General features: G+C 44.8%; 1 protein-coding gene across 1 annotated transcript; it reads left to right on the top strand.

Moving 5' to 3' along the window:
- The first annotated feature begins 9,316 nt into the window (after positions 1-9,316).
- Positions 9,317-13,751, top strand: LOC124683531 (4-hydroxybenzoate polyprenyltransferase, mitochondrial-like). The gene is made up of 8 exons (XM_047218029.1): positions 9,317-9,434; positions 11,681-11,816; positions 12,300-12,427; positions 12,683-12,752; positions 12,833-12,982; positions 13,065-13,200; positions 13,283-13,379; positions 13,492-13,751. The coding sequence occupies exons 1-8, from the start codon at positions 9,376-9,378 to the stop codon at positions 13,559-13,561; spliced, it is 846 nt and encodes a 281-aa protein (XP_047073985.1). The 5' UTR covers positions 9,317-9,375; the 3' UTR covers positions 13,562-13,751.
- Positions 13,752-16,474: the final 2,723 nt, after the last annotated feature.

The raw sequence follows: 16,474 nt of genomic DNA, 5'->3' as shown, positions 1-16,474 counted from the left end.
TGCCCGGGCACAGAGGATCGATCTTTTTGAAAAATAGAAAAACAAGAAAGGAGCTATCCTGTTTTTGAAAATTTGCAATAAAGTCCAAACATTTGTTGTCTTGAACCGTTTTCACTGTGCCACGTTAGCCTGATAGCGGGGACTGTCATTCAGTTTGGTGATTAAACGGGTGTTAGAGATGAATCCGCGTTTTTTGTAACGTGTTACCTTTAAAGTGGTGGTTTTTGAAATCGTAACGTAATGTGGTGGTTTTTTGATACACCGGGCTACAATGTGGTGGTTTTTCCTAATTATCTATTTGTCGTGTGATGAGCCACGTGCGTGTACTACTAAGTATATATATATATATACATATATATATATATATATATATATATATATATATATATATATAGGACGTGGTTTTGGTACGTAACCTTACCCCGGTGCATACTATCATTACCGTCCATGTGCTTTGGGATTCGTACTTTTGTTCTCCATTTAGTTTGTAGTGTAGTCTATAGAAAATGAGTGAAAGAGTTTTTCTCTCTCCTATATACTGTCACGGGCTGCCATGATGTGCAGGCATTTGAATCCAATTGCTATTTTAGTACTGTTGCATGTTCTGGTACGGGTTATGATTCAAACTTGTATTCCTTTATAGACTATGACCGGGTGCATTGGGCCATGGGTCCGGACAGGATTTTGAAATCCTATCTCACGTGCAGCCTTGGACATGCGTCTGGTATCAGTCTCCTAGGGTTTTGCACGCTAGCTGACCATTTGTTTTCCATTCCGACACGTTTGGTGTATACTTGCCTGCCCATGGTTTTAGAATGTTGCGCAGGAGTAGATCGATTCATGTGGCTGGCTAGCCATCGTTGATAGTGGGAGTACTTTTTAAAGAGCAACAAGCAAGGTTATGTAGAGCCCATTAAGCACCTGGTTGTCATCTATGAAGTACACGTGAATAATTTTAGAAGTACTTGCGAGCATAATTTTTGTAGAGCTTGGCGATAAAACATGTCATGTGTAGAAAATAAAGGTCCACTAGTCAGACGTGATGCCTGCAAAAAATATTACTCCACGCCTTTAAATTTTCAAGCACCCTTACAAAAATACATCGAGAACAAAACTGAAATTGTTAGGTACCTAAAAGTAGACAAAATAACTAGAAGTCATTTTATATGTCGAACCGAATTATTCCGCATCACGGCTTAACTTTTAAAGCACCATGTAAAGATACATTCCACACCAAGATGAACTTATAAAGTACCATTCGACATCTAGCATCCCGACTGAAATCCTTGAGTAGGCACTTGATTATATTTCTTCAGTGTCACATCTAGACCTGTATTTTGTGCCTCAGCTAATATATATTTAGTACCCCGGTTATAAGAGAATCGATAGCTAGTCAACTTTCGGTACCACCAATCTAATTATCTTGTATTCAGTACCTGGCGATGAAGAGAATTTTCGGTACCAGCAATCCAATTATCTCGCACCTCGGTCAATGTATATTTGGTACCATGTGTTAAGGAGATGAGCTACATAGATATTTGGGTACCATCAATCCAATTATCTCGCACCTAGGTTAATGTATATTCCGTACCATGTCAATCCAAAAATAATGGCACCAGAACTGAAATTTTCAAGCACCCTCTTACAATTACATATGGCACTTCGGTTAAATTTTCAAGTACCTCGGTTATGAGCACTTACATTAGATATGGATGACAGATGAAATCAAATATGTGTTGGCCAAACCTAGGAATAATATGAGAAGATCCACCTCATCCCAAACTGAAAGTGCACTGTTCAACTAAAAAAATGCATTCAGATAGAGCAGCAGAGACATACCATCATCTCAGATGACTCCCAGTAATAGTCACCGGCATTGAAGGTGACATTCTCCTTCATAAGTTCATTAGCAGATTGTACCCACACAAAGCTACCAGATGAGTTAAACGGCATCCCACAAAGCTTGCAGATGAGAGCAAGTGGCATCATATGAATTCAATATACATGATCAAAGTGCACCAGCATCCGAGCGAGAGGAAATCAAAGAGAAAATCACTAACTATTCAACGTTTCTTGTGCCTCAACTAATATACATTCAGTACCCATTGCAAAAGAGAATCCGTACCTAGTCAATTTCTAGTACCATCAATCTGTTTATCTCGTGCCTCGACTAATAAGCATTCAGTACCCAAGTCAAAAGCGAATCGATAGTTAGACAATTTTCGGTACCACCAATCTAATTATCTCGTGCCTCCACTAATATGCATTCGGTGCCACGCGATGAAGAGTCAGTACCTAGACAATTTTCGGTACCATGAATCTAATTATCTCGTACTTTGATTAATACACATTCGGTACCCCAGCGACAAAGAGAATCGATACCTAGATAGACAATTTTCAGTACTATGAATCTGATTATCTCGGGTCCGACTACTAAATACCCATGTTAAAAGAGAATTTGTACCTATTCAATTTCCAGTACCCAGTCTAATTATCTCGTGCCTCGACTAATAAGTTTTCAGTACCCAAGTGAAAAGAGAATCGATAGTTAGACAATTTTCGGTACCACCAATCTAATTATCTCGTGCCTCCACTAATATGCATTCGGTGCCCCGCGATGAAGAGTCGGTACCTAGACAATTTTCGGTACCATGAATCTAATTATCTCGTACTTTGATTAATACACATTCGGTGCCCCAGCGACAAAGAGAATCGATACCTAGATAGACAATTTTCAGTACTATGAATCTGATTATCTCGGGCCCGACTACTAAATACCCATGTTAAAAGAGAATTTGTACCTATTCAATTTCCAGTACCCAGTCTAATTATCTCGTGCCTCGACTAATAAGCTTTCAGTACCCAAGTCAAAAGAGAATCGATAGTTAGACAATTTTTGGTACCACCAATCTAATTATCTCGTGCCTCCACTAATATGCATTCGGTGCCCCGCGATGAAGAGTCGGTACCTAGCAATTTTCGGTACCATGAATCTAATTATCTCGTACTTTGATTAATATACATTCGGTACCCCGGCGACAAAGAGAATCGATACCTAGATAGACAATTTTCAGTACTATGAATCTGATTATCTCGGGCCCGACTACTCAATACCCATGTTAAAAGAGAATTTGTACCTATTCAATTTCCAGTAACATCAGTCTAATTATCTCGTGACTCAACTAATATGTATTCAGTACCCAGCGATAAAGATAAAAGGGACATGTCTAGCACCAGCATCCCAGCGGGAGGGAATAAAAGAGAAAAACACTACCTAAGTCACCTATTCAATGTTCCATGTTCCCTTTCTTGTAAACTGAGGTCATACAATTTTTTCAGAGAAACGAATCAAAGGTTGACATAAACCAAGCAAAGGGAATAGCACAATACATAGTTGATAAAGGGGAAAACCAGGTTGCCGCGTGGTGACTCCTTGAGGCAGTGGCGGAGCCAGGATTCAAAAGTTGTGTTGTCAAGCTTTGAGAATGTGAAGATTTTTTTTATAACACACTTATTTTTTTCCGGTAAAGACATAACACACTTATGTACACAAACTGAACAAGCGAACAAAAAAAACAAGATCACAAAAGAAAGAGAAATCTAAGATTTGTACTGCCCCTAAAATGGTACAATTAATAAGGCATCCTCGTTTTCCATGTTTTTTTTCTTTAACCAAGAATTATTTCAAATATATCATATTTTGGTATAAAATTTGCATCGTAAAAAAGTATTTTTCTATACGAATACAACGATACTAATTACATCAAATATAATCAAAATTTTATTGCTCAATTTGTTGGTCAAAGTTTATGTTGAAATACGTGTGTGCCGTATTCATCGAAACGGAGCTAGTAGAACCAGAGCGTCAACCTGCTCATTCCCATAGCGTCACGATCAATTAGGCTTGCAGATTAATTTGGGGATTTTAAATCGGACGAATTGGAAGTTTAGAAGCTACTATATTGGAGATTTACAGTCTACACGTAATTACAGGAAGCCTGCTGAAATGGAAGAGAGAGGTTTACGCATCTTGTTGAATCATGGGCAATTACTAGTGCCTCCTACGTTTGTTTTGCTAGCTCAGATAAATAATACTCATAGCACATAACAAGTGGGCATGGGCGCGTGATGTTTCTTGAGTTTTTAGTGTTTAGCAGTGGGTATACATAGCCGGGGCTCTTGGATTTGCAAAAACCTGTGTAGTCAAGCGACTACACAGCCACAACGTGGCTCCGCCACTGCCTTGAGGCAGCCTTGTAGTGCCTCTCCATCAACAAATGCCAAAAAAGAAATTGATCAACAGAAGTGTATGCCAAAAATCAAACTGATCACAGGGATGTGAATTTCAAAAAATGGGTCCGAAGGGAGGTAGGGCGCAGACATGGAGGCAGTTCAAAATCAAACAGATGCAGAGAAAATTCACTATATCAGCAAATCACTATACTCCTGAAAAGCACCTAGCCTATGTATATGCCGTACAGACCGCACCTTGCGGCACCCACAGTCAGTGCATATCGCACCTTCTCAAATGATGCAATCGGTACACCAACCACGTTGTCAATTGATTCAGATTATACAGCACCTAGTATCAAATTAAGCCATACCTACGCGAAGGTTGCTATCGGTACATCGACTATAATGCAAACAATACATTAGTATACTCTTAAAAGAGCACGTAGAGGATAGCGGTCAGAGATATCTGCATGGATCGACAGGGAAGATGAATCACACAAATCTGAACGAAAGAGCAGGTAAAAGTTGTTTCTTCAAATTAGCACAAATAAGCTAATTTCCAAACAGTTGACACACTTGCATGAACACAGCTTTCACCTCACATAGGTTGGCGAACTCAAGCTGCTGCTAGACGCCTATATGCTGGTGGACAGTGAAAAAGAACTGCAAACTGTTGGCCAACTCAAGCTGTTGTTGACTGTTTGTCCGCGGGATTACAGATAATCAATTGTCATGCTATGGAAAAAATTGGACAGTGAAGCAAATGGGTGAAATATCCTGAAACTATATAAAAAAGTGTCTGTTCTTGCAGCAGTATCATGACACCCGTGAGCAGGTTAGAGCATACTGAAGGCATAAGAACAACTGGGTAGTTCTACCAGCGAAATAGAAGTCGGTAGTTGACCGCTCATAGGCATTGACGCATATAGATCTAAACACGGCATGCAATATTATCACCTGGAGAAAATCGAGATGCGTCTGGCCTGTCCGGTGAGTTAGACTGAGCCGAACGAGCTGTAATATTATGGCTGGAGGAACCGCGGCCGAAGGCGAGGCAGAATACGACCAGGGCGGCGCGTCGAATGGCAGCGCCGACGGAGGCGAGGTCGATGGCGACGCATCGGAGCGCAGGGCTGCAGTAGGGCACACAAGGCAGGGCAGGCGAGGGGCTCCGCGGGCTGAGCACGAGGCTTGGCATGGAGGGGCCCTGCCGGCCGAGGACGAAGCAGAGGGCAACATTGGAAGACCCCTTCCAGAGGACTCGTCCTGCGAACTCCCCGCGTTGTTCCCCTTGCTGGCCATGAACACGGACGCCGATTGAAGCTTTTGCCTGCCAGGTAACATGAAATGACAGGCAAATCAGAAATGACTGGAGAGGGGCAAATCAGTATGTCTGCTAGGGGAATTCGCAAATAGCATGCATGAGATACCTTTTATCTTGCGCTCGAAATCTGCGCGGTGCTTGCTCTTCTTTCACGGCGACTTTCTGTCGCCCACTCCTGCAGCGGGAACGTGGCACCGCCGGCGTGTGGACTGGGCAGTGGTTCTTGGCAGGTCGAGGGGTGGAGGCGTGGAGGAGAGGCAGTAGGGGAAGCTTTGGGATTCAGGCGGTGGGAGACACGGAACGGCACAAAAAACCCGTCGATGCAGGGGAGCTGGGGCGCTCCACCGGCCGCCGGGAAGATCCAAACTCGATCTGCAGGGATTGGGAGGAGGGTGGAAGGTCGGGGCAGCACTGCCGAGGGCGCCGCCGGTCGCCGCCGGTCGCCGGCGGGTGCCGGAACGGGCAGGGTCGGGGGGGGGGGGGCAGGGGGTTCTCGATTTGCAGGGAAGAGACAAACTGGACGGGGAGATTGGAGATCGGGGCAGCGCTGCCGCCGGATGCCGCCGGTCGCCGGAGCGGGGCAGGGTCAGGGGAAGCGAACGATGTGCAGGGATTGGGGGAGGATGGAGGTCGGGGCTGCAACTGGAGAGAAAATGGCACGATGCGTGCAGCGATATTCGTTTCCACGCATAAACTGCCAAGCCCAACGGGTCTTAGACAAACGACAAGCCCAACGACTCCCTCTCTCAGACCTGACTCGTATACTGCCCGGGCCGGGCACAGCCTGCAGTGCATCAGACCACTAAAAGGTAATATGGCGGATTGGAAAAGAAAATAGCCACAGTTAGCACGGATCTTGGCACGGAGGTGGACGACAATGATAGCATGCACTGCAGTTTGGTTACATACGAAAACTTTTGCCTATATATATATATATATATATATATATATATATATATATATATATATATATATATATATATATATATATATGTATATATATATGTTAACTCTGCAAGGGTGTGCCACTTCACTTTATTACATGTTCTCTTTTGCAGGAAGTCAGGACAGGAGCGAAGCCTAACGTCTTTGTCGTGCTAAAGAAGATGAAGCAAAGGAAGACGCCGGATCTTGAGACGGGGTCCATGTGGGTTAACCCGCAATCCGAGACCCAGTGTACGTCGTATGTCTCCAAGTTCAAGCAGAAGTACGGCGAGGATGCCAACCCAGAAGCCGAGGACTTTGACCCTGAGGTTGCGGTGCTTGCGGGAGAAGGCTCGAAGCATGGACGCCTATGGCTTGGTGACGGGTGCGTCGACCCAGCGAAGGTTCCCTCTCTCCGCCAGATCTGTCGTGGTCGTAAGAGCGGCCAGCCTGAGGTAGAGACCCAGCCACGGGCTTCAGATCTAGCTGTCGAGCGGTTACGGGTATGTTCTTCCTCGGGCCTCTACCTTTCCTTTACATGCTTTCCATTGAAATGTTAATGACATCGCAGCAACACATCGTAGGCGAAGATGGCAGCAAAGGAGCAGGCGGCCCAGGAGCACGCACGACACATGGAGCAGCAGATTCTGGAGTATCAGCAGCAGCAGACACAGATGATGCAGCAGATCCAACAGCAGAATCAGATGATGCAGCAACATCAGGCACAGATGAGCTCGCTGATGAGCCAGACGGCTCTTTCTTCTCCACCGGGGAGTCTTTCTACTCCTCCTTTCTCCTTGCCGTGGATGCCGCCACCGTCCACTCAGCCGGTGACACCTTTCACCGTGAACAACACGAACATCATCCGGAGCATGAACCGCGGTGAGTCCTCCTACACTTGTGCCCAACCCGCTAGTTGTACTTGTTCAAGTGTTCAATATGCAAGTGCAAATGCTAATTCCATCAACCTTGTAGATTATGTGTCACAAGGCAATGACGATGAGGCGGGCGCAAGCAATGGAGGAGGACAAGGTTGATGGCATGGTCTTCGTGCACTCGTCGTCGTTGTAATGGATTGTTCGCACTTGTTATGGATTGTAATAATGGACATTGCTATATGGATGGACTCTATGTAACAGATTGTATGCATGAACTATGTGTGCTCGACGTATTTGTGGTGTTGTTGATGTGTTTGGTGATCATATGTTGATATATATGTTATATATGATATATTTGTGAAATGCAGGGATAATTGAAAAACAGCAAAAAAATGAAAAAAATCAGGCCCCTTTGCCGTGTGTGTGCACACGGCAAAGGACTTTTGGCCTCTTTGCCGTGTGCACACGCACGGCAAAGGAGGCACGTATCGCTCACCTGTGCTCCTGGGAGCTCACTGGGTGTGGCTGCAGGAGGCTTTGCCGTGCGGGAAGGGGCGCGGGCGCACGGCAAAGATTACTACACGGCACAGAGAAGCGCACGGCAAAGACTTTGGGGCACGGCAAAGTATTGGGCGTACGGCAAAGTTCGGGCTCACGGCATAGAACTCGACGCACGGCAGAGTTGGCCCGCACGGCAAAGCAAAGTGCGCACGGCGTAGAACGCATTGCACGGCAAAGGCTTTGCCGTGCAGAATTCGCGAAGCGCTCGGCAAAGGTTCCTTTGCCGTCGGTTTCTTTGCCGACCAGTCGTTGCCGTGCGGCTACGCACGGCAAAAGCTTTGCCGTGCAAATAGGCCCCTTTGCCGTGCGATCGCACGGCAACGTAGTGTTTTCCCGTAGTGCGTCAGCACCGTCAACCTTTTTCCCATGCATATCTATATATATGGATGTAGGACAGTAGAAGAATCGTTGCTAGTATTCCGATGCATAGCATAATATCTTACAATTTTATCAAGGACATTTGATACACATCGTGATTGTATTTTAGTCTGGTACTATCTTACTCGTATCCTCACACGAATCCTCGGGGACAAGAAAAATGCGTTTTCAATGTGTACATATAGCCTTATTTTAATAAAGTCCAGTCACTTATTTTTGGACAGAGGGGTAACAGTTTTTGTATACTGTATTTCCGGAAATGATTTGTATTTTATTTTGTCCGTGCAATAATCTCTCTTGTGTTTTTTTTTATTAGTCTCTCTTGTTTTGTGTCGCTGGGTTCCATTTCTTTACATCTAATACCAAATGGGAGGTGGAGTCTAGGGAGAGAGAAAAGTAAGCTTTTTGTGTAAGAAACGCCACGGTACCGGTACGAGAGAGCAGTGGTCCAGTCTTTGGTCTTAACATGTGGTATTCGAAAAGTAAAAGGTCTTAGCATGTGGTATTCGAACAACAAAAGTCTTAACATGTGGTCTACGACACTGTGCCTTGGGCGGACCCGGTCAGCGGAACTACTCGATCGACCGGCGGGAGAAAATCATGGTAGTCGCTCGGCGGCTTAGCGTGCGCCCTATAATATCATGCCTTTGCTTGGTTAGCTTGAGATTCAGATTTACAACCATATCATTCCGTGGTGCCAAACCCCCGTACACGTACGAAGGACCTAACACGTACGGCCATGGCCCTCCTCAGCCTCAACCGCCACGCTGGCGCCCTCCCACTACATCGACAGTGTCCTTCTTCCAGCCAGCTTCTTGCACGACCACACGCGATCTCGACCTCCTCCCAGGCCATGGCCATGCACCGCCTCAGCCACCACAGAGGCATCCTCCCACTACGTCGGCAGGGTCCTTCTCCCCGCCAGCTTCTTGCACGATCGCGCACGATCTTGGCCCCCTCCCAGCCCACGGAGGAAGACAAGAAGACGGAGGAAGACACGGAGGAAGACGAGAAGGACAGCAGCCCCCGCCGGTGTCGTGGGTGCAGAGGTCACTTGAGGCGGCACGCCCGTACGCGATGCTCGCTCGTCTCGACAAACCCATCGGCTCCTGGCTCCTCGCTTGGCCATGCATGTGGTATGCTGCTTACTACTACTCCTTCCGTTCACATTCATATACCTTGCGATCGACGTTCTAGCTTGTCAGTAGTAATGCCTCCGTTTTAATAAAGTTTATATATTTTTTCGAAAAGTCAAACTACATAAAGTTTAACCAAGTTTTTAGAAAAATATGTTAATATGTACAATCCAAACTTAACTCCGTTAAATTCATCATGAAATATATTTGTATATGATTTCTACATATTATCTAGTTTTTTCAAAACTTTGATCAAATTTACTTGCACTAGTAGTAGGAAAAACGTCATAGAGAGACGTTGCCAGTATAAACGCACGTGGCTGCTATTAGTAGCCGCGAGTCGAACGTGCGACTCGTTGTGCGTGTACTAGTAGCGGAATGGAAAGTAGCGCACGCGAATACTAGGTGGGTCATAGATGCACTCGGGTCCAGAAAATACCTGCAACAAGCACAAATGGAGGCACGCGACTGCTATGTACATACCGGTCGCGTGCCACTTTGCTTGCATGTTTCCAACATATTTGGCCGACGGGCGCGGGTGAGCCAAAATATTGGTAGTGTGCCCTATTTTGGCATGCTACTACGAATCAGTTTATTAGAAGCATGTCCTATTTGGCATGCTACTAATTCCCATGATTTGCACCGCTCCTCCTGGACCGATATCGCCTTTTTCAGTTTTTAAAAATAAAAGAAAATAATAGAAAATTGAAAATATGAAATGCTTTGAGATGGCCATGTATTATGTCATTTAGTTTATGGAAGATTAACAAACATGAATTTCGATATATTATGCAAAACGGTGTCATGTTTCGGTAAATTGGCTTTTCTGGTTACATACAACTTCTGATTAAAAAGTTTATTATATGAAAATGCATGTACTGAAATTTTTACATCCGATTTCAACATCCTACGGCTGTTTACCGAATTTTTGCATTCCGATAAATCGAAAAGGAAAACAGATTTTCTTGAGGTTTTAGATTTCGATGCAAAAAAATCAAATTTGAAAATTTTCTGTTTTTCATTTCTCCACCCTCTTTCCCTCATCCTCTTCTATGGAATGATCCGCTTATAGCTGAGAAAGAACAAGAAAATAGCTAACGGAACGAGCTTATCGAACGTGCCATCCCACGTCTCCAATCGCCATGTTGTCGACAAAGCAACACGAACTGGTCACGCGCCATCCTACGAAGCTTGTGCACCTGCCTAACTACCTAGCATAAAACTAGCTAAGCCATGTGAACAAACTCGCAAACGGTGTCCAATTTATTCAACTACAAAGGGAAAACCCTTAATTGAAGAAAATCCAGCTTTTGCCGAAAACAGCTAGAACCACTACAGTAACAAAAGTGTTCATTTCAAAGAACAGAGTGTAGAGTTTAGCCAACAGTCAACCTATTAACGTAGAGACAAGCCCCATTGGCAGAACAACAATGACCCACAATAAGATCACGATGCCAGCAACTCCCGCCTCCCAATACTATGTTGCCTGGTGTCCGGCTGCTGCTTCAAAATAATCATGGTGGAGTTTTTCCTAAGTTGACCCATGCGGTCATGCACCCCCTTGCCACTATGTATAAACTGTGTTATTGCGCATCATCGACATTAAAACAAGGACACCAAACCTGTGGCTAAAACACCTAGATCACGCAAAAATAGGGCAACATGCCCCAATTAAGAGAGGAAGCCGACATTACTGATGCTGCCAACCATATCCCTTGACCTCGATGACAAGAGTTGATCATTCAGGTTCTCCATCACAAATACACAAGTTAATAAGCCACCCACACCGCACACACCAGATCGGGCCCCACAGCTCCGACTTTGTGTGGGCATATCCTATCATGGGTTACCTGCGACCATGATATGGTGGAAGGGGGGATGTGGTGGTATCGGGGGCTCCTGCAGTCACAACTTGTGTCACCTTGTGAAGGGAGTCAATTCATTACTTTTGTGTTCTCACTATCCGATATAAGTTCTAGAACATCACTTCTCAAAATACATTGATGATTGCTCTCGCTAATTGTTTGGTTGCACTTTCATACACATGCAAGAGAGCTCACGGTCATTTTTAACATTACCAAGTTACAACAGAAATCTTCTATATGGTTCATAATAAAAAACAAAGCACCGTTATATGGTTTTCTAAAGCTTCATAGGAGATATTTTTAATGCATTTTGGTATTGTTTTCTTATATTTAGTTTAAAGCATATTTGTCTGTTAACCTCCCATAACCTTTGCTTCGTAGGTCACTAACAATGGCGGCAATGCCAGGGGCGCTTCCTGACTTGAAAATGCTCGCACTCTTCGGATGTTTAACTATCCCCATGAGGGGAGCCGCTTGCACGGTCAATGATCTTTTCGACCGCAACATTGATAACAAGGTTATTTTTGTATATTCTTTATACTTTCTTCTAGTGGCATACAACACCCTTCATAATTTTCCTGTTTTGGAAAATACATTGAAGTTTTTCGAACCACTGATACATACAAGGATCAAATGCATTTATGGATGTATTATGTGATTACTTTTGAAATAGTAATTTAGCAAACTGAAGTTTCATATGTCATGCTAAATATGATAAGTAGTAGATTAAACAAACAACTTAGTCCCACATAGAGAGAAATATGCTAAGCAAGGTTCCAAAATACTAGATATATTTTCTGGAGATGCAAGTAGGTCACTATTAAGGTACCTTCTACCCTAAATAGTTTTTAAATAAACTAAAATTTCGAAAGTAATGATTTTATGGGATAAGTTAGCTCAATTCTTAAATTGAAGTTAGTACATGTATTCTAACAATGACCCACTTGCATATTGAAGTCGCTCAAACAAGGAAGTGATTGTGGACATGATTCTCGTGTAGGTTGAGCGCACCAAAAGCAGGCCTCTTGCATCAGGCGCTCTAACTCCTACTCAAGGATTGTGCTTCTTCGGAGTTCAACTACTACTAGGACTGGGAGTGGGTTTTCTTCTCCAACTGAACAACTTAAGGTCATTCCTTTTTTGCTCTTGCGAGTGGAATGAAATCTATCTATTTCGGATGCTCCAAAGTCGAACCTAAGAAACAGTCTACCATATGGCATTGTGTGCACTTCATATAAACAAACCCTGCAATTCTAATGTATCTCTATTGATCCATTTTGACGCACTAATTTCCACAAAATCCAATGAAATATAGTTTTGAGATACATTTTTCTTCTATCATTATAAAATATCACCTCTAAATTTGTCTCATTTCCTATGTAGCCGTGTTCTTGGGCTCATTTGGTTTCCATTGGCCTATTCATATCCCCTAATGAAGAGGCTCACATTTTGGGTACGTGATAAGGTTATACTATCGTAATCTTGCTTTCAAAGAGTGATCACTTAATTTACTTCCAATGCAATTTTTAACAGCCTCAGGCATATCTCGGATTATCGTTCAACTATGGAGCTTTATTAGGATGGGCTGCTATCAAAGGTACTTTAGAGCCCACTATCGTCCTTCCAATGTATATTGCTGGGATATGTTGGACATTGGCGTATGATACCATATATGCACACCAGGTATTCTTTCATATCAAAATTAGGCAAAAACATCTTATTAGGTTGACATGGTATCTTATCATCATATCATAATGCATGTCAGGACATAAAAGATGACCTCAAAGTAGGAGTTAAGTCCACAGCCATAAGGTTTGGAGATTCAACCAAGCACTGGATTAGTGCCTTTGGTACTGCAACGATTGGCGGTTTAGCACTTAGTGGCTATAATGCTGGACTTGGTTAGTGATCATTATGAGAATGGAATTAATTTTATTTTTAAGTAACATATATTGACTTTTTTACATTAATCATGTTCCACAGCTTGGCCATACTACCCAATTCTTGCAGCTGCAGCTGCACAGTTGGCATGGCAGATTTCAACTGTTGACTTAACTGATCGCGCAGATTGCAACAGGAAGTATGATTTTCTAAATTTAAATCATTTTGATTTAGAACAAATTATATGACCATTGGTTTCTTACACAGCTATCATGTTCTTGATCTGATTAAGTTGCATCCTTGCTATGCAGATTTGTCTCAAATAATTGGTTTGGAGCATTGGTATTCATCGCCATATTTTTCGGTCGACTTGCATCATGATCGATACATCAGGCGTGATGTGACACTGTGACTTCCATATAGGATTTTACACATTTTTGTGACTGCCCTAGAATGAGAGACAATTTGTGATATGCTAAGTGCAGTGTACTCCAAAATGAACATTTCAAAGTTCATCATTTAATAACATCTGAGTAAATAAGATTTGGAAAAGTTAAAACCAATATGGCTATCGACTTCTCCCCGGAAGAAGCAAGCCATCCGATGCCCACCCAAGAGGAAACGCACAGCCATCCATCAGGATAGGGCCTCATCTTCTGGCCTAGTCCCATCGTGCTTCCACTACAAGAGATCTATCAAAACATCACATACAAGATGGGAAACGTTATGGACACCCATCCACGATGAAATTTACGACAAAAAAAGGAAAACGCTTCTGAACCCTCGGGGATTCCACGCGTCGCTTCCTCCGGCTTATACAGTCGACGTGTGTCCCTCCATGCGTATGGAGGCAGCAACAGGCCCACGACGGCCTTCTCTTCTCTGGTGTGTTCTCACCCACATCCTTTCTTGCTTTGTTTCCATCGCTTTCCCCTTCCTCCCTCCCTCCCGTCCGCTTCTCCTCCTCACTCACCGCAGTCCAGCTCCACCTCCCGAGTTCGCCTCGCTTTGCTGCCCGTCTCCCGGTCGGAGCTGCCGCCCGCATCCACGCCTGCCTCTCCCACAGTCTCCGCATGCGTGCTCCATGTCGGGGTTCACTAGGCCTCTTATGCCCACAAGTGTAGGGGATCGCTGAAATCTTCGATGGAAAGTATTACTCAAATTTATAGTTCGACTCAAGGGGAACACAAGAATACCAATAAGATCGACTCCCGATGGGAGTAGCCCCCAAATCTATGAGCAGATGGTTGCAACCATGCGTATACTTAACTTGTACTACTCGAAGGCCCTGTTGTTGATGCCGATGTTTTTGAATCTTCTCCTTCACCCGATATCTTTTGATTGTGTCGGGTCCTTAAAGAATGTGGACTTTGAGAGAAGCTCGGAATAATTGAACGTACGTAAGGGATGAAAGTAACGAGCCCAGGTTTATTCGATGAACCGAGACTGGCTAACTGCCGAAGCAAAACAGTGTTACCCTACATAGGTTCAAATCCCCGGGCTCGAACCTGGATTACTGGAAATTTCGGGTCTGTTTCTTTCATTGAGAATGCTCCTTCCTCTTTATCGGGTGCGCGGCCAGCGCTCCCGATGGGGAGTAGCCCTCAAACCTCGTGGATGACTATGAAGTACTCATGCATAGGCTATAAGTTGCTGGACCAAACATCATAGCTTAAATTGAGTTGATAATATTTGGGTGCTCTGCCATGGAGGAGCCGATGATCTTGATGAGGTCATCAGCAACGTGGCAACCGCTGCGGCGCAACTGACAGGACGTCACCTAGCAGGCCCACCCCACATCTGCGCGGTTAGCTAAGAAATGACCAGGATCTTGCGCGTTGACCGAGGCATTTCCTTGATCGTCGTGCGTAGTGGGGGTAGTGGGTCGCATGTTTCTCTCCCCTTGCGCCACGTGTAGAGTTAGATTTCCGTCCATTTTTAGAGATGTGGATTTGACGGCCAAGATCTGAAATAACTTTTCCCTTATAAAAGGGAGGCAAAGGTTAATCGAGATCGCCCTTGCCCCATTGCCAGTCTTCCTCCTCGCTCCCCGCTCGCCATAGCCACTGCACTCAAGTCTCCAAAGCTTGAAAGAGAATTCCCCGACGCCATGGGAAAAAGAGGACCGTCGACGCCTTCCGCCGCCGCCGTGAGCGCCACCGGGTTCGAAGGTGCCTATCGCCACGAGAGGTCCACCGCCGTCGCCGTGATCTTCAATGTGATTGGACAACATCCACCATCACCAAGCGCGACGAGAAGAAGTTGAGGAGCTTATTAGGACTAATTTCCACCGACGAAAAGGACGTCCGCTTCCCGGAGTTCCGAATCTCGCCCCAATCCTCCCTGCTAGATTTACCGTCATGCTCCCTACCTTTTTGTTCCGTGGGCCGTCTCTTCCATCCCACGAATTCCTTCGATGCCACTTATTCTCCTACGGCATTCTCGCTCTAGCAGCTGACGCCAAATTACATCTTGCACCTGGCGATATTTATCACCGTCTGCGAGACTTTTCTTGGCATTAACCCTCATTGGGGCTTGTGGAAGAAGATATTCTTCATCAAGCGCCACAGTGGGGGTGGCGGACCCCATGTTGTCGGAGGGGCCGGCTTCATCGCTCGGAAGGAAGTTAACTACTTCAACTTCCCAATGAGAGAACCTGTTCAAGGATGGTGATCGAAGTTGTTCTACCTTAGGGACCGACCGGTCTCGGGTCACCACTCCAACCTGCCAGCATTCGGTCCTAGATGCAACACCGAAAAAGTCTTAGCGGAATATTTTGACTGCCGAAGAAAAGGTGATAGCCGACAATTTGTATGAGAGAAGGTCCCGGACTCGAAGAATGTCCGCACCGAAGTCGCCGCTTTGTTCTTGAGGCGTCGCATCCGAGCCCGGTGATGTCCGAGGGCTCACCGAGATGTGGTTGTCATCTGGCGCCGAGGATGTGACCCGGATCAACGCTGCAGATCTATCGGAAAAGGAACTCCTTGATGAAGTTAGGCGCCTGACGTACTTCAGCCAAGAAGACTCCATTTCCCTGGTAGCCCTCCAAAATCCATATGAGTTCCGTCATCTCCTAGCCAAGGTGACTTTACTGTTTGGTTGTTCCATACTTGATTCGATGCTTGTACCAGATACTTTTATTTTGGAGCTGATGAATTTTCCTTTGTCTTGCCAGGCCTCCACCGTCGTAAGGTGCTATCTTCCCACGTACCTCGAGAATCGAGTGGCTCCCGAAGATGATGATCTCGCAGAAATATTAAGGAAAATGTCGAGGTGGTCAAAGATAGCGACACC

Source organism: Lolium rigidum, chromosome 1 (assembly GCF_022539505.1).
Source record: "Lolium rigidum isolate FL_2022 chromosome 1, APGP_CSIRO_Lrig_0.1, whole genome shotgun sequence".
NCBI lineage: Eukaryota > Viridiplantae > Streptophyta > Magnoliopsida > Poales > Poaceae > Lolium > Lolium rigidum.
The sequence above is the reverse complement of the archived record's forward strand: the minus strand, read 5'-3'. Positions and strand labels throughout refer to the sequence as shown.

Bases quoted from the DNA above. Each gene is read 5' to 3' on its own strand.
- LOC124683531 (XM_047218029.1), top strand. From the start codon at position 9,376: ATGCTCGCTCGTCTCGACAAACCCATCGGCTCCTGGCTCCTCGCTTGG. The intron at 9,435-11,680 runs GTATGCTGCTTA...TTTGCTTCGTAG, and splicing joins CTCGCTTGGCCATGCATGTG to GTCACTAACAATGGCGGCAA. The intron at 12,983-13,064 runs GTATTCTTTCAT...AATGCATGTCAG, and splicing joins ATACCATATATGCACACCAG to GACATAAAAGATGACCTCAA.